Below are 27,467 nucleotides of genomic sequence, written 5' to 3'. Positions count from 1 at the left end.
TCTTATATATATATATATATATATATATATATGGGTTGGGTTCAAGTTACATCTGGTGTAACTCTAAACAATGTTGTACCATTCAATAACTTGTTATTGAGTTAATATTTTAAAAATTCAACCGTTGAATTACATTTTTTATATGTTTTTAACATGCATGCCAATTTTCATATCAATCGGATAATTTTCTATATGTTTTTAACATGCATGCCAATTTTCATATCAATCGGATGCTAATTACCATTTGATCCATCAACTCATATTTTATGCATTATTTTAGACTACAATAATTTGAATTTTAATAATTGATTGTTGACATAAATATTAATTTTTGACCACCTTGAAATTTTACAAGCATAAAGAATATACAAAGATAATGTAATCTAACAGTGGATTTGTTAATATTCGCATCCAATTAAAAAATATTGAGTGGTATAACATTACTTAGAATTATACCAGGTGTAATTTGAACCCAACCATATATATATATATATAATACTGTCCAAATATAGCGGCCCAATGTATAGTGGGCTCCAATGGTGACTAGTGAAAGTTGTGGACATTGAACCTCGTCCAAATTTTTAGGTGGGTTCTGTCCATTTTGCGTAAATAGACCCAAGTCTACAATTTTTGTTTTTGTGCAACAAGTAGGAAAGGAGATTTGAATTCCGATTTTATCTATGAAAAGAAGATGTAAAAAGGTTTTCTTTTCTATGGAAGCGAAGTCTATGTTACGCACTAAACCCATGTGTGAGAGAGGAGAAAATATAGACCTAAGAGTTTATAATAAAACAAGAGGTGCACTGCTTGAATAAGAGAAAGCCAAATGGACAATTTTTCGTAATTCCATTTTGGAGAGACGGTCTAATCAATTATCAAAGTCCATATAGAACAATTAAGGCAAATTGACTCCGTTCATAATTCAAAATTACCAAAAAAAAAAAAAAATGTTTGCTAATGAACAGTGTACGTGCAAGTTTAGATTTTGGAGATTATCTTGTAAAGATCTCTAAAACCTTAACGGTACATTTAAACATCATCTTTGTCAAAAATTGTGTCTTTGTGTTTGTAAGAAAATGAAGAACGTGAGAGTAAAGTTGTAAGAGAAATATACACATTTTTTTTAACGTGAAAACCCTATATGTTGAGAGAGGGAGAAAACCACGGGCACAAGCTAGTCGAATATTCCACTATTTTTTGAAAATGATTACAATGGAGGTATTGTGTTACAATTGAGAAAGAGAGAAAGAAGTGGTGGGAAGAGGGCTTCACCGTAGTGTCAAAAAGTGTCTTTTGTGTCTATCCTCTTGTCATTGAGTCCTTTATCCTTCTTTAATAATGGTGGAAATGGGCACATGTCACTTTCCTAATAGGTAAGGTGTCGCCTTCCTATTGGAGAAGAACAAAGTAGAGTCTTGACCAAATAAGACCACATGCTTTTGGTGTTTCTTTGATAAGTGTGCTTGTGCTTGTACTACACGCAGCAATGCTTCCTCAACAAGCTAGCCTTCTATTGTAATATTCCCAAAACCTGTAGCATGCAGCTATAATGGTCCATGACTGATCTTGCTATCATTTTCATCCACTATCTTGGACACATGGACCACAACTAATTGCTACATGTTGACTATGCCGTGTCAGCAAATCCAATGTCCCACTTTTGGGGTTGGTGACCGTACATTAGCCCCCTAGCTTTGGGGATGTGTTAACAGCATCCAAAGTCATTAAGCATTTTTGAACAAGCTTTCATACTTGCAAAATCTTGTAGCAGTAGATGGAGGAGCAATAAATCACCGAAAGACCTTAAAGTTGCTATATAAGGCATTTGAAAGGCGCAGATTATCTTAGTCTCAGCAATGCTAGTGGCATGCACCTTCAATGCCTTTCTAGGATAAACCAACTTCATTGTCTTGTATTATCTTGGCTTCATGCATTGGTGATTTCTCATCACTAAGGTTGATGTACATGTAGGGCTAGGATGACCTAAAGACTTTATGTCAGCAAGAGATCATAATACCCTCAGCCTCAACCCTTGTGTAGGGCTAGGATGACCTGAGGACTCTATGTCTGCGAGAGATCATAATACCCTTGGCCCTAACCCTCATAATAATGCACAAGTATAGCCAATGATGCTGTTAGAATGTATTTAGGACAAGTTTTACGTCCATGTCCAGTATATTTTGTGGGATTTGATCCCTTAGCTGTATATAGTGACATGTTCTTCAAACTTTGAGGTGTTAAAGAAGAGGCAATTGCTAACCCAAAGGTGCCAAAGAAAGGACCTTCCTCAAACCCGAGAAAGCTAGAGAAGAGGTTATTCTTTGGACTTAGGGGCGTCGAGCAAAAGACCTTTCCCATACGTAGTAGTGGAGAAGAGGTATTCCTTGATCCCGGAGGCATTAAAGGAATGACCTTTCTCATATCTAAAGGTACCGGAGAAGAGATATTCTTTGTACTTTAAGACTTTGGTTTAAGCGCTGAGAGCCCGCTGTAGATCAGAGGTCTAGACGCATATGCAATACCAAGCAACATTGAGTGGAACAACAATGTTGGTTCCAAATTGGCATCATGTGTAGCTTTCCACTTTGATTTTGTACAAAACCAATTAGAAGGCAAGCAGGCTGTCAGTAGACCACATGGTTATCAAAGAAATATAAACATGCCCAGGGAAAGCTAGAATATATCATCGAAGGTGTTTGCAAACAATCACCACAGTATTCCAATGAATGCACGTGAATTCATGTAAGCTTATTGTGCAAGCAGTATATTGCTTTTAACTTTTCTTTCCTTTGCGACCATAAAGGAAGTTATTAAATAACAAGCCAAGTGTCAAGGCAAATAAGGTGAAGCAATATTGGTGTATATAAATTTATAATGACTATAGCCAAATTCACCCAAGAGACCCGCGAAAGCATATTGTAACAACGCATGGTCTAGTGAATGTTGGTGTGAAGTACTTGAAAAGATCAAGGTAAAAGAATTGTTCTTAAAGAGCATGTATGTGCCATATATTGGCTAAAGCTTTTAAATGCGAAAGCTAGCTCAAATATTTGGTGCTCAAGCACTTTCTAAACATAACTATATTTTCAAATCTGTCTAATCATAAGGACATGCCATTCAGCCAATATGAACTACTTAAATATATGTTTAAACATTCACATGAATGGGCACTGTTTCTTAATAGACTAGTGAGATGATCAAGTAAGATGGCAACAAGAATACATCCCTGAGCCTTGTTCTTGAGGGCGAAGCCTTTAGAAAGTCTTTTGACTTCATTGAAGGTGAGACTAGTCCCCTTGGCTTATATCGCCCATGTTTGCATTGGCAATTGTGGTGCCTAAGAAATATGCACCCCCTTTTCTTTTAAGCTTAAGGTGATCCTTTTGATATCATGCTAGATGGCACCATGCATGAGCATATAGATCCCTACCAAGTAAGGGTTCCCATCTGATCAATCCAATGGCATGTTGTATGGCTTTTGAGAATACCAATAAGGTAAGTGCTATCATTTGAAGTCTTCATGAAAGAATAGCGCCATTGGTACACCCAACCCCCCCCCCCCCCCCCCCCCCCCCCCCCCCCCCAAAGGGGCAGATATTCCTGAAATCCTTGCTAGCTTATGGAGGTCTGTGGGGATGACGGCTTCCATGTCATAGACTAGAGAGAAAAGGTGAAACTTCTGTGGCTTGTAACTTGAGATTACAATGGGCCCAGAGGGCTGCAAGGAGCTCCTTTGTGTTTGCTATGTCTCATGGAAGATGGGATCACCATCACCTTGGCAAGCTAGACAGCAATGATAATAAGCCATTTTAGCCACCAGTATGCATTAAGTTTGATGACCATGATCCATAGAATTCCAAGAGGCAACATAAGGCCATGCCTTGCATAATGGCTAAGAAATAGCTTTGCTAAGCGAGTCGTGACTGTCATGAGAATTTTGTATAACACAGTAGCCCTCAATGGCTTGATAAAATATCATTTCAAGGAGTAAGTAAATTGTATACCACACATATATGGTTAATAGATGAATCTAGGTCATCATGAAAGATACTGGGGGTAAACTAAATTAGCCCCCTAGCAATCACCTAGAATCAATTTGTTCAATAAAGAATTTATTTTGAAAAAACCGCCATGGGACTGCCAAAAGCAAGGTCAAAAGACAAGACTGAATTACTTTCATCCACTATAAATTTCGCGAAGATAATTTTCATTAGTGATGAAAGATCAGCAAGTAGATCAGCCACTGAAATTAATGAAGGCAGTCATGTAGCCAAATCTATACATAGTCCCAAACATGTGAAATGGGAGGAATTACTCTCCGATTAAGCAAAAAGGGATACCATGATTCAATAGAAAGCTATTCATGCTTTTAAGAAAGAGTCAAGGAACTTCCCTGAATTTGTAGCTCAGGAGGCTAGAGATCATTCCCATTATTGGCGGTAAGGTTCCACAATGCTGCCACTGAGTTAGTAGTCACTAATTGCATTCTAAGGACATTTGGGCTCATGCCTTGACAAGTTGTACTGTCACTATCTTTCCCAAGCTAGATTGATTGGCTCAAAGCAACATCCAAGCAATACAACTAGATAGTCAAAATATTTGTGAGTGTCCTATAACGTCATTACAGATTAGCCATAAGGCATAAAAAATAATTTACTTAACCTGCAAGAACAAGATTAGTACTACTAAATAACTAGTTTGTAGTTAAATAAAGCTAAATCAGCCATTTAGCCTTGTGCAGATACAGGTCTAGGAACAGGAAATCATAATGAGAAAAATTAAATCTTGTAATCATATATTAAGCTTGTCAAAACTAGTCTTGAGAGAAAATATTGTTTAGGCATTACTCTCAACTCAAACAGTCATGTTTCTAGCAGTATATGAGAAAATATCAAAGTGAAGAAACTACCCTCGAAACGCAGATTGGAGATTTTAAGAACCTGCCCTCACAGTAAGTGGATGCTAGCTTTCTATGGGAAGTATCTTTGTTTCTCCTTTCAGCTTCTATTGGTCAGATAATGCCAAATGTGATGAGCTTGTTGCTGCACACATAAAGCTTGTTGCAGGCAACATTTAAGCTCCAACCCATAGTGTTCCCGCTGTTAATGATGTGGAAGATGAGACCATCTTTAAGCTAAACACCTTGACAGAGAATATCTAGTGTGAGTATATTGTGAATATATTTATTTATTTCAGCAAATAGAAGCAAGTAATATAAGTCATGTCTACTACATAAACATCTTCAAAACTAGTGGCTACTTGTTAGGCCAACCAACATCAGCTTCAAAACGAATTAACAGCCATATTTTACTTTCAACCCAGGTGCGAATGTGATTAAAAGCACCTTAAAGCTTCAAAAGAATCTTAAAGAAGAAAATAAATAAAAGGGAACATAAACCAATGAAAGCTCTTAGCTGCAGAAGGTAGTAAAGTCTAGCTTAGGCATCATCCAAAAGGCTTAGAAAGAACATAACACTTTCTTGAAGGTGTTCATAATAAATAAGCTGACTTTGAAAAGGATAATAGTGATTGTAGCAAAGCGAGGACCATATTTAATATATAATCATAATAAAAATGCCTTGCAACCATGCGTGAAGCCAAATTTATACATTGGTTCTCAAATTAATATAACCAAATGATGTCAAGCTTCAAGAGAAAAGTAAAGGCAGAGGATAAATAAAGTAGAGAAGACTTCCCTGAATTTGGCGATGAGCTTTTCAGCTGGAGCCGTGATTGAGTTAAGGAAGGGAAAGAGCTCTCTCTGTTTCCTTTTCCTTGCCAATCCCTATTTTTTTTTAAACTCTTCTATTGAGACCCAAAGCTTTAGTGGGTCAGCTAAAGTTGTATTGACCACAAGGGGTTTTCACGGGATTTTCGGCAAACACCTTAGCAGCAAGGCAAGAAAGGAACGTCATTTACATGAGCACGAGTTGTTAAAGAACAACCCCATTCGGACCCATCTTCAAGAACTCGAATCAACCTTAGAACTATGTTTTCTTCGAGAAGAAAGGAATTTTCTCGTTTTCTTCAACTGGGCATGATCCGTTGGGTCATGTAGGACTAGTTGTGGATCTAACCATTCAGTCAATGGCTCAGTTTCAGAGGCTAGACGAGTTACAAAGAGCACAACCATTGTCACGGTCGATTCCATGGCGGAGTGGGACAGTCTGGTCAACAAGACAAACACCTTTGATATTAGACTCATGGGAATCTTGCCATACAGTGGCCATGGAGTGGCCCATGAACTGTGAAACAACCGTGCCTAATAATGAGGTTGTTAAGATCTTGCCGAAGATAGTGCCTCTGATAAAGACTAAATCGGATCTGCTCTTAAACACTTCAACACTTCAATACTCCAAACCAATACATGTTTGAATAACCCATTCGACAAGAGAAAACCCTTGGTCAGCAAAACGAGAAACAAAATAAGAAAAATATAAGAATCGTTTCTGGGATTTCTTTGGAGCATGGAATAGAGAAGACCCAGGCAATGGATGTCTAAGAAGTCAATAAAAATAGGAGATTTTGGATCCCAGTGGAGTCACCAAAAATGTATGTGCAAGTTTAAATTTTGGAGATTATCTCGTGAAGATGTTTAAAACCTTAACGGTACATTTAGATATCATTTTTGTCAAAAATTGTGTTTTTGCAAGAACTGAAGAGCATGAGAGTACCCCGTTTGTTTCCCCATTTTGAGCCCAAAAAGGGCTTTTTGAAAAAAAGCCAAATCAAAATATGCGTTTGGTTAAGCTCAAAACGCAACTTTTTGATAAAAGTTACGTTTTGGGTATAGACCAAAATTAAGGAGAAACGCGGAAATTTTTATGGACCTCTGAGGGTCCATAAATGAAAACGCGCAATGCGTGTTTTGGATGGGTTACCATTGCAATATTAGAATTACAGAAATACCCATCAATTATTCAGTTCTCTCACGCCCCTCATCTCTCACCTCTGCTCTCCCTTTGCACGATGCCTCCCATCTCTTCTCTCTGCTCTGCCCTCTCCGTGAGAAATCAATCCAAAGAACAGAGAAATCATAACCAACCCATACCCATGAGAAATTAACCCAAAGAACACACAGAAAAATCATTACCCAAAACACAAACCACAATCCAAAAATACAGAAATCAAATAGCACAAACCCACGGCCAAACAACCATAAACACACAGAAAGATAGAAAGAAAGAAGAAGAAGAGGAAGAAGAAGAGGAAGGCGAAGAGAGAACGAATCCACAGTGTTCAGTTCAGGTCGTGAGGCTTCTCAATGTTCAGTTCAGGTCCGCGAGCAATTTGCTTCATATAAGTCAAGAAGCGGAAGTGGAGAGCTTCTGGAAATCAAGTGGAAAAAAAAAAAAAAAAAAAAAGAGAGAGAGAGAGAGAAGAAATTGAGAGAGCCGGAGAGCTTTGGAATTGAGAGAGCCTTCTGGAAACAAACAGAAAAGGAAAAAGGAAAGAGAAAAGAATGAAATAATGAGAGCCTTCTGGAAAGTGGAGGTGTGGAAGTAAAGAAAAAGAAAAAAGAGAGGATGTGGACAAAATAATGTACACGTGTGTGGTGGATAAAATACAAGAGAAAAAAAAAAAAAAAAAAGGAAAAGCAAACGTATGGAGGAAAAAAAAGGCAAAGTATTAGAAACACAATTTAAAAATATTACCACAATATTTTCACAATAAATTTTAAGTAATTAGCTAATATTGATGAGTAAAAATATAATTTCAGTAATGAGTTCAAATTAGAACTAGTAACAATTTTTCATATAAGATTTTATTATGATTCTTATAAAAGTGTTGTAAAAAATACTATGGATGTAACACTTTTTGTTGAAAAATATAATTGTTGAGAATGAATAGAAAAAGAAAAATAAATATTAAAAAAGAATAAATTTGATTACAAAATAAAAATTAAAAAAGTAGATAGGTAAAAGATAAATGTCACTGTTGATTGTCCAAACAACACAAAAATTTGTCTAACCTGCTGGAGATGCTCTTATATATACATTGTCCTTTTTGGTAATTTATCCCTCAAACTGCCACTTTTATAAGTACTAGCCAAACACTCAGCTTTTTTAAAAAGCACCTTTTAATAGTTTTTACCAAATACTCAGCTTTTTGAAAATTCACTTTTTCAATTATGCACTTTTTGAAAACTCCATTTTTTCATTATGCACTTTTACAAAAAGCTGAACCAAACTCACCCTAAAAAGTTGTAAGATAAATATGCATTGCTTTTTTAACATGGAAACCCTTTATGTTAGGAGAGGGAGAAAACTACGGGCATAAGCTAGTCGAATATTCCATTATTTTATGAAAATGGTTACAATGGAGAAAGAGAGAAAGAAGAGGTGGGAAGAGAGCTTTATCGTAGTGTAAAAAAATGTCTCTTGTGTCTATCCTAAGTCTTTTATCCTTCTTTAATAATGGTAGAAATGGGCACATGTCACTTTCCTAATGGGTAAGGTATTGCCTTTCCATTGGAGAAGAAAAAAGTAGAGTACCTCATGCATTTGGTGCTTCTTTGACAAGTGTGCGTGTGCTTGTACTACATACAATAATGCTACCTCAACAAGCTGGCCTTCTACTGTAATATTCTCAAAATCTGTAGCATGTAGTTGTAATGGTTCATGACTGATCTTGCTATCACTTTCATCCACTATCTTGGACACATAGACCACAATTAATGGCTATATGCTTGCTATGCCTTGGACACATGGTGATGGCAGATTGGCTCAATATAAAGCAAATCCAATATGCCCCACTTTTAGGGTTGGTGATCGTATAAACAGTCACTGTCTTGATCTAATAACCTACTGTTCATTAACAAAAAAATTAATTTGAATAAAAAATTCAACCACCAATTAAAATATTTAATTTTTACTAAATATTCAAACGGTATCAACAAAATCATTCCAGATCTTTTCTCTCTCTCAAATATCTCTAAACTTAATGTCAATCAAAATACAAACTCAAATTAGAACCAAAAAAAGAAAAAAGCAAATATGATCCATCTAGGCAACGGTGGGGATCTTTAGCCTTTGTCATCCACCGGTGATCTTTGAGAGAGAGAGAGAGCATTTGGTTTGTTTTGGAGTGGTAGAGAAGAAAAGCAAAAAGAAAAGTGAAGATAGAGGGAAGGGAAAGAATACATGTGTAGAGGAGAAAAAAAGAGGAAAAAAAAAAAGTGTGGATCAAAAACAAAATAAATAGATCAAGGAAAAATAAAAATAAAATAAGAAATTAAAATTGGGAAATGATAACACAATATTTTCATAATACATTCACAATAAAATTTAGGAGGTGGGTTATTACTAGTTAATATTGGTGAGAAAAAAAATAATTTAAGAGGTGTGTTCAAATTAAAATCAATAACAAATTACTACATATGGTTTGTTGTGAAAGTATTGTAAAAATGTTTAGAACATAGCACTTCTCATTAAAATTAGATGATTCTATGACTCATTATATCATTGCTACAAGTGCTCCACTAGATTTGTTAAAAAAATATCATTATTGGAAAATTTAAAAATATTACTGTTGGGAGATTTAAAAAATATATTTGTTGAGAATTTGAAAATTATGATGAATGAAGGAAGATTGAAAAAAAATATATATTAAAGAAAGAATATTTAAAAATGATAGAGAAACGATAGAGATTTTGTTGGAAAATGTATTTGAAAAGTAGATACACAAAAGGTAAAATGAATTGTTCACTCTTCAAATAGTACAAAAATTTGAAGAGACTGCTAGAGATGCATTATAATGCATGTATAGATTCAAATTTCTAGCACTTTCTTTTTTTAAACCTCTTCAAGTATCTAACTATTTTCTCAAGTGTATATAGTCCCTCAATTCCACACACACTATCAAATTGAACACCTATGCTCACATATATGACATATCTATTTGAAGCAATGGTAGTGCGGATCAAATTGGGAGCCTTGCCTGTTCTCACACGGCAATGGAAGTGTAGTATATGTCCTTTACTAGGACTTAATGTGAAGTTAGCTTCGTGGAATACGTCCCAAATTATTTTGAATGATTGTCATCCAGGACTCGTTCTCAACCACTAGTAGATCTTGTTTGAATGCCTAGGCTGTGGTTGTAGCTGTTATAAAGAAATAGTATTGTTTGCATTTAGGAAGCATGACAAAATTTGGTATTTAGACTGTTTTTAGAAATTATTTTTGCGAATAGTATGCGCATCAAACTATTTAGTTAGTTGGACTGATTTTGGAACTTGAGTTTGTCAAACTCGATTTTAGGCTGGAAAGCAAACACTATAGTGGCCTTTTTTTAGAGCCTATAGTAGCGTTTATAGAAAACGCCACTATAGGGCATATATAGTGGCGTTTTTGACAAACGCCACTAAAAAAAAGGCCACTATAGTTTGAATTTTGAGCCGGAACTCGAGTTTGCCAAACTCGAGTTCCAAAATCAGTCCAACTAACTAAAATAGTTTGACACGCATACTGTTCACAAAAAAAGTTTCTAAAAACAGTCTAAATACCAAATTTTGCCTAGGAAGCATCCTTTGTGCTTTTAAAGAGATAGAAAAAAGTCTTTTTTTTTTCTTTCAAAATAAATGAAGTATTTTGGAAATGCCAACACATTACCTAAATAATTCACAATGGGAGACACCTTTGCTTTGTTGAGGAAAAGAAGAAAGATCAATATTAATTTAGTAGGGATCCTTAATCACATATAACTTGGGCAGAAAAATAGATACATCATATGATCATAGCACTTCATATTCCATATGAACTTGGGTTGGAAAAAAATTTGGGATGAAGTCTCCCATATATAAAGAAAAGAAAAAAGAATTCTTTTTAATTTTCTTAACAATGGAAAAGACCATCACCCCCTAACCTTCACCAGTAGAATTTCAATTCAAGGCCTTATTTAAAGGAAGAGCTACATACCACATGGCTAGTAAGATTTGATATACATTACAATAAAAATGTGTCAAATTATAGGCATCAAACAAGCCAATGAAGCTAAAACAATAGACTTGAACATAATCGAAGAGGGTATACGACCATTATCATTGCGGATGAAGAGTGCTTGGTAGACTGGTACGTTGAGCATGACAAGTAGCAAGTTAAGACTAAGTTGAAGGATCAACTGGTCCAATACCTTGAACCCCAAATCCAAAACAATCTTTTTGATTCCCCCAATTAAATTGAAGAAGTTTAGCATTGCCAATGTTGCTATAATAGTAAACGTGATAGTGGAGCTTCCAAACTCTATGATTTCTTGCTCATACCTCTTTAACACATCCTCTGTGACCACCTTTTCTGTGACCACAAATGTTGTTTTAGAGAGGCCTAACTGCCTAACAATGGTGTTAATGAATGCGAAAAAGTGTGCAGTAGTCCTTCGGATCAGCCACATTCGTTGCCAATTCCACCAAGCTTTAAGTGTATCCCCACAGCTTAGAGCCTCAGCTATGCTACAAGCATTTTTGGCTACAATCACATATGCGAAGGGTACGAACCATAGGCTTTTAACCTAGAAAGAAGAGGCCAAGAAATCAATAAGTAAATGTATTACTATAATTGGGTCAATAAGAATTTTAATACATTAATATGAGGAATGTGATTCGGCCTTAACGATCTACATCCATAGAAAAAAATCTTTGATGGCTACATATTTACTATAAAGTTCTGTGGGTTACAATACTTGCATTACAAGTAAGTACAAGTAGGATTATAATTAATTTTCTTACACTCTAAGTAAGATTATGATTACTTTGCTTACACTTTAAATAAGATCAGATATAATGAATATGTATTAGAATTATATTACAAACTTGGACCTTGACTAGAATTGAACCTTGATATATTATAAGAAAAGAATAGTAAAGAGACAAACCTGAGGGAATATGGAAATGCCATGGAGCAAGCAGAGGGGAGGAACAATCACATAATAGAGTGTTGGGAGGGAAATTGTAGCCCATAAAAGATAAATACAATATCCCATTTGGGCACCCAATTTTATCTTGCCATGACCATATATGAAAGGGCAATACTTGGAGAGAAATATTTGAAACAGGCCTTCAGACCACCTCTTTTGTTGAATAAGAACATCATTTAAGGTAATTGGAGCAACACCTAAGAAGGCCTTTCTATTAGGGTTATAATAATGTGATTTCCAGCCCCTACATTGGATAGCCAAGCCAGTTATAACGTCTTCAGATGAGCACCCATAGATTAGCCCCATCTGCAAATTTATAATTAACATGTTCAAGATTAAAAGTTTCATACATATATACACACACCTAGAGAGAGAGAGAGAGAGAGAGAGAGAGAGAGAGAGAGAGAGAGAGACCTTTCCCCCCCACTGAGTCTCCTTCTCAAAGCTATAACTAGCAAGTATTTTTGATGCTGCTTCTAATTCATTAACAGTTTTATTTGTATCATTTTTGTCTTCTATGTTCCATTCTTTTCTATAATCCTTGGAATACACCTTTCCACAAAGACTTTCTCTTCTATGGAAACATGCAGTACCACAATACGGAACTGCACCATATCCATCTATTCCAGCAAGCTCAACCTTCATATTTAACCAAGAATATAGTATGTTACTCCAAATAATCCATATAGTTTGATATTTCTGAAAACAAAGCTATAGATCTTGGATTACCCACATTATTAATTACTGAAAGAGTACATGCGTATAAATCATTTTTGGTGATATTGTCATAATTTTGTGGAAATTGCAGGAAGGAGATCTCATGGCCTCTCTTTTCATCCAAGAAAAAACATAGTGCTTCTTGTATTGTATTTGCATCATTTGCATACATGTCGCAATCCAAGTTGAGGATGAAAGGGGCATTGCTTATCTCTGATGACACTCTTATCTGCAAATTTGAAATACAATATCAAAATACTAGGAAACTAACAATCAATAACATTACCTAGTGGATAGGGTCACAAATACTTACATCATTACTACAAATACTTACAAACTAAACAAACTTCTTTTCCGTATGCTTATTTTCATTTCACTTTAGAAATATCATAACATTGAAAAAAAAATTTAAAGAACATGTGTAATGAGCCTAGGAAAAGCACTAGCCTTATCTGTACTATACCTCAAAAGGACTAGTCATAATTAAGACTCTTTGCAGTTGTTAATAAAGTCCAGTTTAACCCAGTAAATACCCGATGTGGAACTCACCACACACCCACACACATCACACAATCAATCAAATTGGGACATCACAATCTCCCCCACTTAAATCCCTAACGTCCTCGTTAGGGCCTACTTTGCGGGGTAGTGTCTTTGAGTCCACATGGGATTACCGGGCCAGCTCTGATACCATATGTAACAACCCAAGGAAAAGTACTAGCCACATTTGCGCTATACCTCAAAAGGATTAGTCACAATTGAGACTCTTTGCAGTTGTTAATAAAGCCTAGTTCAACCCAGTAAATATTTGATGTGGGACTCATCACACACCCACACACATCACACAATCAATCAAATTGGGGCATCACAATCTCCCCCACTTAAATTCCTAACGTCCTCGTTAGGGCCTACTTTGTGGGGTAGTATCTCTGAGTCCACATGGGATTACCGGGCCGGCTCTGATACCATATGTAACAACCTAAGGAAAAGCGCTAACCACATCTGCGCTATACCTCAAAAGGACTAGTCACAATTGAGACTCTTTGCAGTTGTTAATAAAGCCCAGTTCAACCCAGTAAATACCCGATGTGAGACTCACCACACACCCACACACATCACACAATCAATCAAATTGGAGCATCACAACATGTGTTGCAAGTACAGTTCTATTGGGAGAATGTAAAGAAAATGTATGTACATAAGCTGAAAGTTTACCAGTGCATTCATAGCTCCAGCTTTGAAATTGTGAGGCCATTGGGGTCGTTTTTCTCGTGCCATGTACACTAGCGTTGGCAATCGCCCTCCATATATATCAACTATGTTTTTGTCCCTTCCATCAATCATAATCTTAAAAAAAAAATGATAATAAATAAAAGGTTCTTTTTAAAAGGGTGTATCATGAAATTTTTGGGGAGAATACAAGAGTTACCTCCACAATTGATTGGTGATCTTGCTTTGCTACTTTGGAGTTCCATTCTGAAAATCCTTTGTGTTGATCCCTTATTTCTTTTGTAATCTCTCCCATTTCAACAGTTGAGTTAATCCGATTTTCCATTTCTTTGTATAGTTTCTTTAAGAAACATTAAAAAAAATGATTAGCAGTTTATCATCATGAAAATTCAATCATTTTAGCTCAAGGGTCATGCAAACAGTTAGTTGATGCCACATGGTATGGATTAAGACTAAGTATTTGGTAATTCAAATGACCATGCTTCTAAACTAACCATATAATTCATTAAGCCATCTAAAAAAGTCTCATAAGTATTTAGATTGTTAATTGAATCAATTGTTTTGAAGAATTTTTCTCTAAATTTATTTGAAGGAAAATTTAATCCAACATAAACTCACTACCATTCAACTTAAGGGTGCTATTAGGATAATGAAAATTGTATCATTTAGGGTAAATTACACTTTAATACCACTCTAGGGTAAAATATACATATGATTACACTTTGTACTATAAACTTTTTGAATGCATATTTTGCTCCCTAAATTATGACTCTTGTTATACTTGGCATTATGACGTTAAATTTGTCTTTACCTTGTATGAAAAAATATGACATTATGTGGAAAGACTTAATTGTCTATTTTGTCAATCCCTTAAAAACAAAAGAGAAATTACATTTTACTACATTAAATTGTACTCTCAATTACATTTTGCACCCTAAACTTTAGATTTCGATCTAAGTTAATAGTAAACTTTATGTTAGGTACAGAGTATAACAAGGGTCATAGTTTAAGATGCAAAACATGCATTTGAAAATTTTATGGTGCAAAATGTAATTAGAGGTACAGTTCAAGATGTAAAGTGTAATTTTTCCTATTATTTAAGTGGATAAACTAGTCTAACTAAATATGCCATGAACTTACCTTGATAGCCAACAATTCTTGGGCATATGTAATGTCTTGAATGTCAATTTGTTGAGCAAAGTAGGCACTCGGGGACCTTGGTTGGATATTGAATTTTTTGCAAAAGGGTATCCAATGCTTAGAAAAACTAGAGGCCTCTAGGAGAGCATAAAATGTCAACTCCGACCCACCATCATCTGAAAGATAAATACTCAAATTTTCAAGTGGATAATTGTAGGACATGACTGATAAGATTGTGTTGATCACCATTGTTGGTGGCTCCTTCTTGGAGTCTGCCGTGCACACGAAAATGTCAATACTTGGTAACTTGTCTTTGTATCTGTAACATGCAAAGAAAGTATAAATTGAGGGGGAAAAAGTGACACAATATTCCAAGAATGTCATATAACCACTATGATGGTTCACAATTACCATGTGGAATTGAATTGAAATAAATAATAAAATAACAATTTTCTTTTTGAGCTTGTTTTTTAGAAAAAAGATTTTTCACTCTTTGAATTTGAATCTGCTAAATAATTCTCTATTTAATGTTTGGTTGATAAGAAAATGTTTTGCATATACAAAGATGTATTTAAAAAAAGGAGTAATCATTTTATTAACTTTTAAAAGTTGAAAGATTTAATTGTAAAATGGAACAAATTTTAAGCACTCAATTGAATCAAACTTTAAGGATTTGATTGCTACTTTTGAAATTTTTGAGACTGAAATAGAAAGTAGGTAAAATTTTATGGACTAAAGTTGATGTTTGCAAGTATTAGTCATTGAACAAAATTTAGCTAAAAAATTAGTTGTAGAATAAGATTACAACCTTATTTAATATCTTTTTATTGGAGGTGAATTTTGACAAATCTACCATTGTATTACATTTTCTTCTTATATCCTTCATATTTACAAAATTTGTAGAAAATTAAAGATAAATAGCTATGTCATTAACAAATTATTTAAATTGCAAGTTTTTGTAGTTTAAAATTATGCATAAAATATAATATTACAAATTATCTAGTAAATAATATCTGTATGACAAAAAATTTGACATGTATATTAAGAGCGTAAAAAACGTACAATCTAACGGTTAGATTTTTGAAATATGTAAAAATGTTGATGATATTAAGTAATGCTGTAGCCTTAGACTACAACAAATTTTGTAGTGAAACTTTATCCTTAGTTATTTTAAAATTTCCTGACTTTGGTCTCGTTGAGATTTCATACAGAATATTTCATAGTAATTGATATTTACTATTTTATATCAAGATATTTTCTAGGATTTATCTCAATAAAACTATGATCTTACCCAAATTATTTCAATATTTTCTTTCCTTATTTTCATTTATATAATTATGTTAGGTTGATATTTTTGAGATTTTGGATAAATTTTACATATATTTTTGTTACATCTCAAATTAATATTGAACTAGTTGGGTTTGTGTTGTGTGGATATATATTGAGTTTCATAAAGAGCACATACTAGTAGGATTTGAACTTTAAAAACAGCTATAAGAAACCACAATTGTGACTAGACTACCATTCAGGATCGGCTTGATGCCTTTAGGGACTTAAGGCAAAAACTAAATTGAGGCATTTTATATATTTAAATATGATTTTAATTTTTTTTAATATTTTATTTTCTTGTTATAGATGCAAAATTACTAATTAACTTGAACCACATAAATTTTTATTTATTTATGAGTAATTCTATAAACACAAAAAATTTGTCAAAACCTATTAATGTGACAAATTGATAGTGGTAAGTAAAAAAGTGATGTAAGTGGTGGACTTAGATGAAAACTAGTAAAACTAAAAGTTTGCTAACTTAATTATTATGAAATTTTTTGTATTTTTTTTTTTGAGAAATACTATATTTATAATATTTTTATAACAAATCTTAGGTATTAATTTATTATTAGTTCTAAGTTGAACCCACCACTTAAATTATTATTTTGACTACCAAAAATAATCAATAATAATCTACAACTTAAAATTTATTGTGAAAATATTTAAAAAAAAGTTCTGGAGGTAGATTTTCCACACTTTTTTTTTTCCTTCTAGTCTTTTATTTGATAAAAATATTATTTTATTTATTGGATTAATATTTTTTTTATCAATATTTCATAACATGATCTCGATTTTTATTGCAAAAACAAAGGTTTTGCTAATATTAAAATCATTCTTCAGATTTTTTTTTTAATTATTCCTTTAAATTCTCCAATCTCATCAAATTTACAATATCAATTGGTTAACTTAATTGAGGTAGACGCAAAATCAATTTAAGAACTAAATTGAAATTAGGTCAAAATATAGGGGAAAAAAAGTATAATTTCACTTTTTTATTTTCATATATTTTCTAGGATTCCTACCAATTAAAAAAAAAAAAAAAAAAAAAAAAAAAAAAAAAAAAAAACTCAAGACTGTACTATGATTAAAATCGTGTTTCAGAGAGATACATATACGTACACAGACTTACTGTATCAGCTGGTCACCTTGATGGGTTGTCGAAGGAAAATTATGAAAGAAAAAAAGCCTAGAAAATAAATAATTAAATAAAGTAGGAAGTTGCATCAAGATGAAGCTTTCCCTGTATTCAACTCAGATTATTGGCTACAGTTCTCACCTAAGTGTATGGGAGAGAGAGAGAGGTCTAACCTGTATGAGAGTCTTTCCTTAAAAGGGTAATTGTAAACAACCTTAAAACGACAAGACTGAGTGAGTATCCAGTACAAACCGAACCATAGCTCAGCCATGAACATACCGATCCAAGCCCACCTCCCTTGCACTCCAGCTCTTGGGATGTGAGTCAATCTGTAAACCCATATCAAACATATACCAACAAACACTGTGGAAGCAAACACCTTATATGCACCTCTAAATCTTGCTTCCTTTGTCTCAAACAGTGGAAGTAGTGCTTCTTCTCCACCATCTTCCTTTCCCATCTTCTGTGTGTGTTTCTGTGGTCTCTGTGTAATGTAATCAAGCGGGCAAGAATGTTTCTATCTATAGTTGACGACCTGATATTTCTCTACTGAAAAGACATAAATGCCTTTTGTCTGGTAGTAATATTTTTTTGCTGAGATGTCCGGTAGTAATATTATAATTTGAATTAACTACCATTCACATTTACTGTTTCTATTTTCAATTTCATAACTTTATTTTTAGGAAAATTATTGCTTTATATTTTACTATTAATGTTAATAAGATTTGTCCTGTACTATTAATATAAGAAGATTTGTGTTGTAAATTAAACAAATGTGTACAATATTGTAAATTTTTTATAAATATAAATCTTACATTGACAATACAATATAAACTAATAATTATCCTAATTTTTAATTCTTTTTAGAGAGAGTTTCAACCTATGGCGTCCACTCCTGATGATAGCTCTTTATCATCAGACCAAGACACCAATCAATTTTTGGTGTAGGCAGAAATTAAACCACAGATCTCTTATTCAACCATCATAGACTTTATCAGTTGAGCTAACTAGAATCTACTAATTTTTAATTTTTAGATATGATATATTTAAAGCCATACCACTTATTCGAGGATAATGAATTTAATAAATGTTATTAATTCTAATTCCATAAAGATATGCATTCAAAATGAGAAAATGTGTGGTATCATTACTAATTTTTTTTTATAAAATTTTAATTTATGGCATTTGCTTTTAATTATTGTGTTTTTTATTATCAGAATAAGATACCAATAAATTTTTAGCACTATAGGCAGGGATTGAACCTCAAGTCTCTTATTTAATCATCAGAGACATTATCAATTGAACTAATTAAAATCACCACTATCAATATTATTATATCGATTTAATCACGCATGGAACCCACCTACTTGTGAGAGGCAAGTCTCATGCGCCTGGCCATGAGATACCTCCTCTATTGCACCAATAACATACCACCAATCACTCTCATCTCGTACTATTTTTTTTTTTTTTGTCTTGAATATCTCTCTCTCTCCCTCTCTTAATCATTCTTTCTTTTCTTTCTTTCCATCACATCACAATTTTCTACGCCACCCCCTCTCTCACTGGTAAAAAAGAAAAGAAAAAACTCTATACACTCTCATCATTATCTTTTCCCCCCTCATCCATTCCAATCCCATCATTTATTATTATAGTGTAAAATAATAAGAACTAATCACAAATATTTTATCCTAAAAAAAGAACCAAATCATATATGTCAGCTATAATGTCAATATCACCCCATCCCTAAAGCACTTTTCAGTGTTTGTATTATTATTCCTAATTAAAAATAGTGTTTGTATTATTAAAAAACCACCTCAATGTTGTAAATTTTCTTGACCAAAATGTGTTTATTATAAAGTTAATTGGATATAATAATTAATTATTTTGTAAGCAGATTAATATTAACAAAAAAAAAAGGGTGAAATTACTATATTCTACAAAATAAAAGGCCTAGATTCGAGTCTCGTTACCAGCAATCCTCCTTAGTAGATGATTTGTAAGTCCAATGTAAATCATCTTTGAGGCTTGGGCTTGCCCTGACCTTAATATGGGATAGCCTCCCCTCACCTAAACTTATAGAAGGGTGGTGTATGATAGAGCCAACATGATCCAAGCATAAATTAGACCATCTCCTCCTAGCCTTCAACAGCACTAGCTAAATCAAAGACCTTATCTTAAAAGGAAGACCTATATATCACATGGCTACTAAATTATAGGCATCAAACAAGCTAATGAAACTAAAATGACAAATTTGAACAAAATTGAGGATGGTACACTGGTATATTGATCATTACAAGTAGCAAGCTAAGAATAATATGCAAGATCAATTAGTCTAATATTATGAACTCCAAATCAAGAAAAACCTAATTGATTCCCCCAATTAAGCTGAAAATGTGTAGTAATGTCAATGTTGCTATAATCGTACATCAAATGCATGGCTACTAAACTATAGGTATCAAACAAGCTAGCGAAACTAAAACAACAGATTTTAACAAAACTGAGGATGGTATACGACCCTCATCATTGCGGATGAAGAGTGCTTGGTACACTGGTATATTGATCATGACAAGTAGCAAGCTAAGAATAACATGCAAGATCAATTGGTCTAATTTTATGAACTCCAAATCAAGAAAAATCTTTTTGATTCCCCCAATTAAGCAGAAGATGTGCAGTAATGCCAACACTGCTATAATCGTAACCATGATGGTTGAGCTTCCAAACTCTATGACTTCTTCCTCATACCTCTTCAACACATCCTCTATAACTACCTTAGTTGTGATAGCAAATGTTGTTTCTGATAGGCCTAATTGCCTGCTAATGGTGTCAATGAACCCGAAAAAGTACGAAGTAGTTCTTCGGATCAACCAAATTCGCTGCCCATTCCACCAAGCTTTGAGTGTATCCCCACAACTGAGGGCCTCAGCTATGCTGCAAGCGTTCCTGGCTACAAAAACATAGGCAAAGGGCCAGAACCATATGCTTTCAACCTGGAAGGATGAGACCATGAAATCAGTATATATAAGCTTTATATTATGAAACATGGAACATCATAAGAATGCACTCTTCACTCTGCTTGATTTGTTGCATAAATTGTTTGCACACCCAACTTAATAAAATGAAAATTTTTGTGTTTAATCCATAATCAGAGGGCTATTGAAGGTGCACAACGCATATATCTTGTTTTTATGATGTCAACTATGCATTAATTTATACTATTAGAAAAGAAAAAGGTAAAAGAAATAAACCTGGGGGAATAAGGAAATTCCATGAAACAGGCAAAGAGGAGGAACAATCACATAATAGAGTGTTGGGAAGGAAATTGGAGCCCATAAAAGATACATACAATATCCCATTTGGGCACCCAATTTTATCTTGCCATGCCCATATGTGAAAGGGCAATATTTGGAGAAAAATATTTGAAACATGCCTTCAGACCACCTCTTTTGTTGAACAAGAACTACATCTAAGGTAGTTGGAGCAACACCCAGGAAGGCCTTTCTATTTGGATTATAATAAAGTGATTTCCAGCCCCTGCATTGGATAGCCAAGCCAGTTACAACATCTTCGACCGGGCACCCATAAATCACTCCCATCTGCAAATTCATAATTACAATTTTCAAGATAAAAGTTCCAAATGCACATGTGCGCGTGCATACACACACAAGCAGAGAGAGAGAGAGAGAGAGAAACCTTTTTGCCCCACTGAGTGTCTTTCTCATAGTTACAATTAGCAAGGAATTTTGAAACTTCTTCTAATTCATTAATAGCTTTATCTGCATTTTTTTTTGAATTCTACATTCAATTCTCCTCCATAATCCTTAGAATATACTTTACCATAAAGGCTTTCTCTTCTATGGAGACATCCAGTGCCACAATACAGGGCTGCACCATATCCACCTATACCAAGAAGTTCAACCTTCATATTTAACCATGAATATTAGTTAGTATATTAGTTCGCCAATTGGAGCAAAGTAGGTTTCTCTTCTTGAAAACAGGGGCGTAGTCATAGATTACTCACGTTATTAGCTACCGAAATAGAACATGCATAAATATCATTCTTGGTAATATTGTCATAATTTTGTGGAAATTGCACAAAAGAGATCTCATGGCCTTTCTTTTCATCCATGAAAAAACATAGTGTCTCTCCTATTATGTCTGCATCATTTGCATACATGTCACAGTCCAAGTTGAGGATAAAAGGGGCATTGCTTATCTTAGACGACACCCTTATCTACACATTTAAAAGAAAATGTCTTCAAAATACCAGGAAAAAAAAGAAAAAAAAAAGGAAACCATTTATATTATCACGTGGACATGGTCACAAATGCTCAGGTAATCATAATAGAAAATGTTTCAAACTAAACAAACTTTTTTTTGTATGCTTTTTTTCATTTCAAATAGCAACATTTTTATGTTGCAGGGAAATTAAAGAACATAATTTGAATGTAAAGTTCTTATGAGAGAATGTACAAACCATGATACAAATATTGAAAGTTTACCAGTGCATTCATAGCTCCAGCTTTGAAGTTGTGAGACCATTGGGGTCTTTTTTCTTGTGCCATGTACACTAGTGTTGGCAATTGCCCTCCATATATATCAACCGCATTTTCGTCCCTTCCATCAATCATAATCTTTAAAAAAAAATAATGATAATAAATAAAGTGATTTTTTAAAAGGGTGTATCATGAAAATTTTTGGGGAGAATACAAGAGTTACCTTCACAATTGACTGGTGATCTTGCTTTGTTACTTTGGAGTTCCATTCTGAAAATCCTTTGTGTTGGTCCCTTATTTCTTTGGGAATCTCTCCCATTTCAATAGCCGAGTCAATCCGATTTTCCATTTGTTTGTATAGTTTCTTTAAGAAACATAAAAATGTGATCAACCAATTTGTCATCAAGAAAAGTTAATTATTCTAGGTTAAGGATCATGCAATAAGTTAGTTCACTTCATGCCTCTTGCAATTAATGGTTTATGCCTAGGTACAATGTACATATCATGGCTCATGCTAGTAAATTGCAACAGATTTTGAAATCTCCTCCAACTTATTATATAATAATTCAAATAAAAAATCCATCAAGTTACATGTCATTCATGATTCAACATAAGGGAACTGTGGGGGAGGATTTTGTTCCACGCCCCGACCGAGTGTGGGGTTTGGGATTTTTGGGGTGTTTTGACCCTGTGACACCCTAGTCCCACATCGGCAAGAGATGCGCCCCACTCATGGTTTATAAGCCCTTGGAGCAACTATGAGTGTACCACTACTACACAGTGACACCCTAGTCCCACATCGGCAAGAGATGCGCCCCACATAAGCCCTTGGAACAACCATGAGTGTACCACTACTACACATGTGTAGTAGTGGTACACTCATGGTTGCTCCAAGGGCTTATAAACCATGAGTGGGGCGCATCTCTTGCCGATGTGGGACTAGGGTGTCACAGGGTCAAAGCATCCCAAAAATCCCAAACCCCACACTTGGTACTGAGAACAAAACCTTGTGGGTTTGACTCCCCAAAGAGGACAAACAGCTTGCGGGGCGTGGAACAAAATCCTCCCCCATAGGAACTATTAGGGTAATGACATCTTTTTTACCTTTTAGTTCGATCAACCTAGCCTAACTATATCTGCCATGAAGTTACCTTGATAGCCAACCATTCTTGGGCATATTTTATGTCATGAACGTCAATTTATTGGGAGAAGTAGGCACCTGGGGATCTTGGTTTGACATTAAATTTTTTACAAAAGGGTATCCAATGCTTAGAGAAATTAGAGGCCTCAATGAGAGCATAGAATGTCAAATCTGACCCACCATCATCAGAAAGATAAACACTCAACTTCTCAGGTGGATAATTGTATGACATGACTGATAGGACAGTGTTGATCACCATAGTTGGTGGCTCCATCTTAGGGTCTGCTGTGCACAAGAAAATGTCAACACTTGGTAACTTGTCTTTGCATCTGTAAAATGAAAAGAGAGTATAAATTGAGGGGAAAAAAATGAGACTAAATTTTTTTATTTTACCCCCAAAAAAAATTGTTGTAGGAAATTGATGGAGGAATTTGATCTAACATATTAGATTATTAGTCCACCATTACCAATGGTCCTTTTTTTTTTTAACAACTCAATAAGAATCCAATATGCGATTCCTACTCTATTGGGATAAAAATTATTAATTTGACCATACGTGATTCCTAAATAATACTAATAACAAATGATTCCATATATAGTGCCCTGTGGGTAGTGGTCATACCATGGCCTCCCAAACTTATTAAAAGGACTTTTTTTTTTTTTTTTTTTTGGGAGAAATCTTCTCCAACTCATTATATAACGGCTTATAAATTTATATGCATATGTTATTTAAACAAATGATATTACTAATTAAATAGGTCTTGTGACTAAAAATACATGTTAAAAATTTTATCAATCACCACGTAATAGGTTGGAGGAATTTTCCTCTAAACCAGTTTGAAAGTAAACTTTTTCCTCCTCAAATTCTATTTAGATTTAAGGATTTAAAATTAATAGATTTAATAAATAATTATTATATAATTACTTGATATAAATTTTTACAAAAAAAAAAAAAAAATAGATTTGAGGGTTGTACTTCAACAAAAATAATACTTGCATAATGAATTCGAAAGAGCAAGACTTAGGTACAGTACTTAGGTGCTGTTCCTTCGGTTCTCTTTTTAAGATTCTGCCATATGAATTTTTTCTCTTCGGATGGAAGTGTATTTTTTAGTTAAGTAGTCACATGACTGAATCTTAAGAGATGAACCTAAAGTACAATACCTAAAGTGCTATACTTAAGTTTTGTCCAATTCGAAATAACATCTTGGATACATGTACATTTAAAATTCACATATTAATTCCATTCATGAATTTCGTGTATAGAAAAAATTTGTATAGGATTCTCTCGACCCTGCTCCATTTGGGCTATTGGAGTTAATGAGTATTTATGAGACAAACTAAGTGGCATTCGTGCTAGAATATGGACTATCGAAAAGACAAGTGACAGTTCTTTGAAATGAAATTCTATTGGTTATAGTTGAATATTGCATAGCTATTCATTAATTGCTAGAATTAATAGCTTTAATTTTTTTTTTTCCCCACTGGACTTGTAATAACTAAAAAGTCCAAGTGGCACCTCCCCACTTTATAAAAAAAATGGTACCTCCCCATGTACTAGATGCATTGGGTCTAGGATGTTGAGCAGTACGTGGAAGCTGCATATCTAGTGTAGTAATTGACTAATTTCTAACCATTTCAAAAAAAAAAAAAAAAAAAAATTCAACTATTTATTTTCCCCAAAGTTTTTACTATTTTGTGTTTGTGTCTGTGTTTTTTTTTCTTTTCATGTAAACCTTTTAAAAAATGATATGTACACAGTACACATATTTTAATAATACTTTCACAATAAATCTTAAGAGGCTTTTTTTACTGTTTATAATTTGAATTCATTATTTAAATTACTTTTTTTTTCCAATAAGTAATAGCTAGTAAAAAAAATCACTTAGGTTTTATTGTGAAAGTCTTATAAAAATATTATGGATAGAATGTTTTTTAAAAGTTTTAGTCCATTTGAAAACACAAATGCATCATAAGAAGATAATTTCCAGCCAATATTTTATTTATAAAAAATATTAGTCATTTTACACACACACACCAAAAAAAAAAAAAAAAAAGAAGAAGAAGAAGAAATTTTTAGTCGTTTCAAAAATCACCTAACATGGGGCTCGTTCCTTCTTGAGATCCCAAGCTGAATATTTCATGATAACTAAATAACTACTATTTTTTGTTTCCATATATTTTCTAGGATTTCAACCAATGAAAAAAAAAAAAAAAAAAAAAAAACTCAGGACTGTACTAAGATTAAAATCATTTTTCAGGGAGATATATATATACACAAACTTACTGTATCAGTTGGTCACCATGATGATGGGTTGCCAACTTAAAGAAAATTATGAAAAAAAAGGCTTAGAGAAAAACAGGAAAATAAATAAATAAATAAAGTAGGAAGTTGCATCAAGATGAAGCTTTCCCTGTATTCATGGCTACAGTTCTCACCTAAGTGTATGGGGGGGGGGGGGGGTGGGGGGGGGGAGAGAGAGAGAGAGAGCCCTAACCTGTTTGAGAGTCTTTCCTTGAAAGGGTGATTATAAACAACTTTAAAACGACAAGACTGAGTGAGTATCCAGTACAAACCAAAGCATTAGCTCAGCCATGAACATACCAATCCAAGCCCATCTCCCTTGTTCTCCAGCTCTTGGGATATGAGTCAATCTGTAAACCCATATCAAACATATACCAACAAAGACTGTGAAAGCAAACACCTTATATGCACCTCTAAATCTTGCTTCTTTTGTCTCAAACAATGGAAGCATAACTGCGTCTTCTCCGCCGCCTCCTTTTCCCATAGTGTGTGTGTGTGTTTCTGAGTATGCGTTTGTGGTCTCACGATCGAGAAATTGAGTTAGAAGGAAGACCAATAATTTCTGTAGTTGATGCAATGATATTTCTTCTAGAAAGACAAAAGAGATTTTTTTCATGGAGTAATATTAGAATTAACTTTCAAATTTACATCATAATCTTCTCCACTACCTTCCTTTCCCATGTGACCATGTTCTTGTCTGTTGTCACTTGTTCGTGTGTGTGTGTGTGTTTTTGAGCATGTGCTTGTGGTCTGTTTACTCGAAAAGTCGAGTTAGGCAGACTAATTCTTCTCTCTTTGATGGGGCAGACGGACTATTTCTGTAGTTGATTCAATTCTATATATTTTAATATGAAAAAAGCGAGGTTTTTTTGTTTGTAGTAATAAACTAAGGCTCCACTTGGGAGTTCATAATGAAATGAAATGGAATGGAATCATCATAAGGGAATAGAAAAGAATGGAATAGAATGAAATGTATTTAAGTAAGGAAAGTGAATGGAAATGAATGGAATCAAATAATCTTAATTGGATGTTTTAAAATAAATGAATGGAAACGAATAAAAATGAATGAAATGTCAGTAATCTTGTTTGAGAGCAATATGGAGGGAATGGAATGAAACCATTTTATGACAATATTACTATTAGACCCCTATTTTAAAATAAAGGGTTGAATATATAGGGGTATTTTGGGAGTTTTAGTAAAAAAATCATTAAATTTAATTTCATTCCCTCCCATTCCTCCCAATTTCGGGGAGAATGAAAATTTAAGGTTTTAAGGGAATAGAGAGGAATGAGTATTCCTTCCTACCCATTCCATTCCCTCCTACTTAAATTTCCAAACAAAGGAATGAGCTTTTCATTCCCATCCATTAAAACTCCAAAACAAGGGAAGAGAAGAATATTCTAAAATTATTCTTTTCATTCATTTCCATTCCATTCCATTCCCCCCTCCCAAGCGAGGCCTAAGGGTCCGGTTAAACTTAGAGCACATATTAACAAATCTATTATTGGAAAAGTTTTATTAGGAATTGAAAAAATTGTCAAAACTTTTTTAATTCTCGATAAACTTTTTCCAAAATTGGTTTACTATTGTGTACCCTTAGAGCACACATTAGTAAAATCTATAAACTAATAATAGAATTAACTTTCAAATTTACCTCATGTTTTATCATCAATGTTATGATTTTTTTTTTTTTTTTTTTTTGAACAGGAGAAATTCTATTAAAACATGAACAAAAGAAAGGGATAGGTTTCTGATGATCTCAGGCTCAAATGTTGTTTGTAGACTTGGTTCAAGCTCAAGCGAAGCTTGAACGTTTCACATTTATTGTTGAGCCGAGTTTGAATATTTCAATATTTGACAAAACTCGGTTTGTTTACGGCCTGGACACCCCCACATGCAATCACAATAAGCCAAAGAGTTCAAATTTCTTCTTACAACAGAAAATTTATAATCAACAAAATTAATTATTTCGCATGGAGGAATATCATCTAAGATTAAGGACACTTACCAAGGAGACTTGCTATTAGGATCCACCAAGGCACCAACGACGATAAGACCAATAT

At 33.9% G+C, this 27,467-nt stretch overlaps 1 protein-coding gene and 1 pseudogene across 1 annotated transcript; both read right to left on the bottom strand.

The window, feature by feature from the left end:
- Window positions 1–10,716: 10,716 nt before the first annotated feature.
- Window positions 10,717–17,978, bottom strand: LOC115955602 (cellulose synthase-like protein E6). The gene is made up of 8 exons (XM_031073792.1): window positions 17,638–17,978; window positions 14,998–15,316; window positions 14,057–14,197; window positions 13,843–13,974; window positions 12,644–12,856; window positions 12,325–12,549; window positions 11,869–12,216; window positions 10,717–11,505 (listed from the first exon to the last, which is right to left on the bottom strand). Exons 1-8 carry the CDS (start codon window positions 17,922–17,924, stop codon window positions 10,960–10,962), a joined length of 2,211 nt encoding a protein of 736 aa, XP_030929652.1. The 5' UTR covers window positions 17,925–17,978; the 3' UTR covers window positions 10,717–10,959.
- A 1,805-nt stretch (window positions 17,979–19,783) lies between these two features.
- Window positions 19,784–26,188, bottom strand: LOC115955601 (annotated as a pseudogene).
- Window positions 26,189–27,467: the final 1,279 nt, after the last annotated feature.

Source organism: Quercus lobata, chromosome 8 (assembly GCF_001633185.2).
Source record: "Quercus lobata isolate SW786 chromosome 8, ValleyOak3.0 Primary Assembly, whole genome shotgun sequence".
Taxonomy (NCBI): Eukaryota; Viridiplantae; Streptophyta; class Magnoliopsida; order Fagales; family Fagaceae; genus Quercus; species Quercus lobata.
This window is presented reverse-complemented; position numbering and strand designations above follow the sequence as displayed.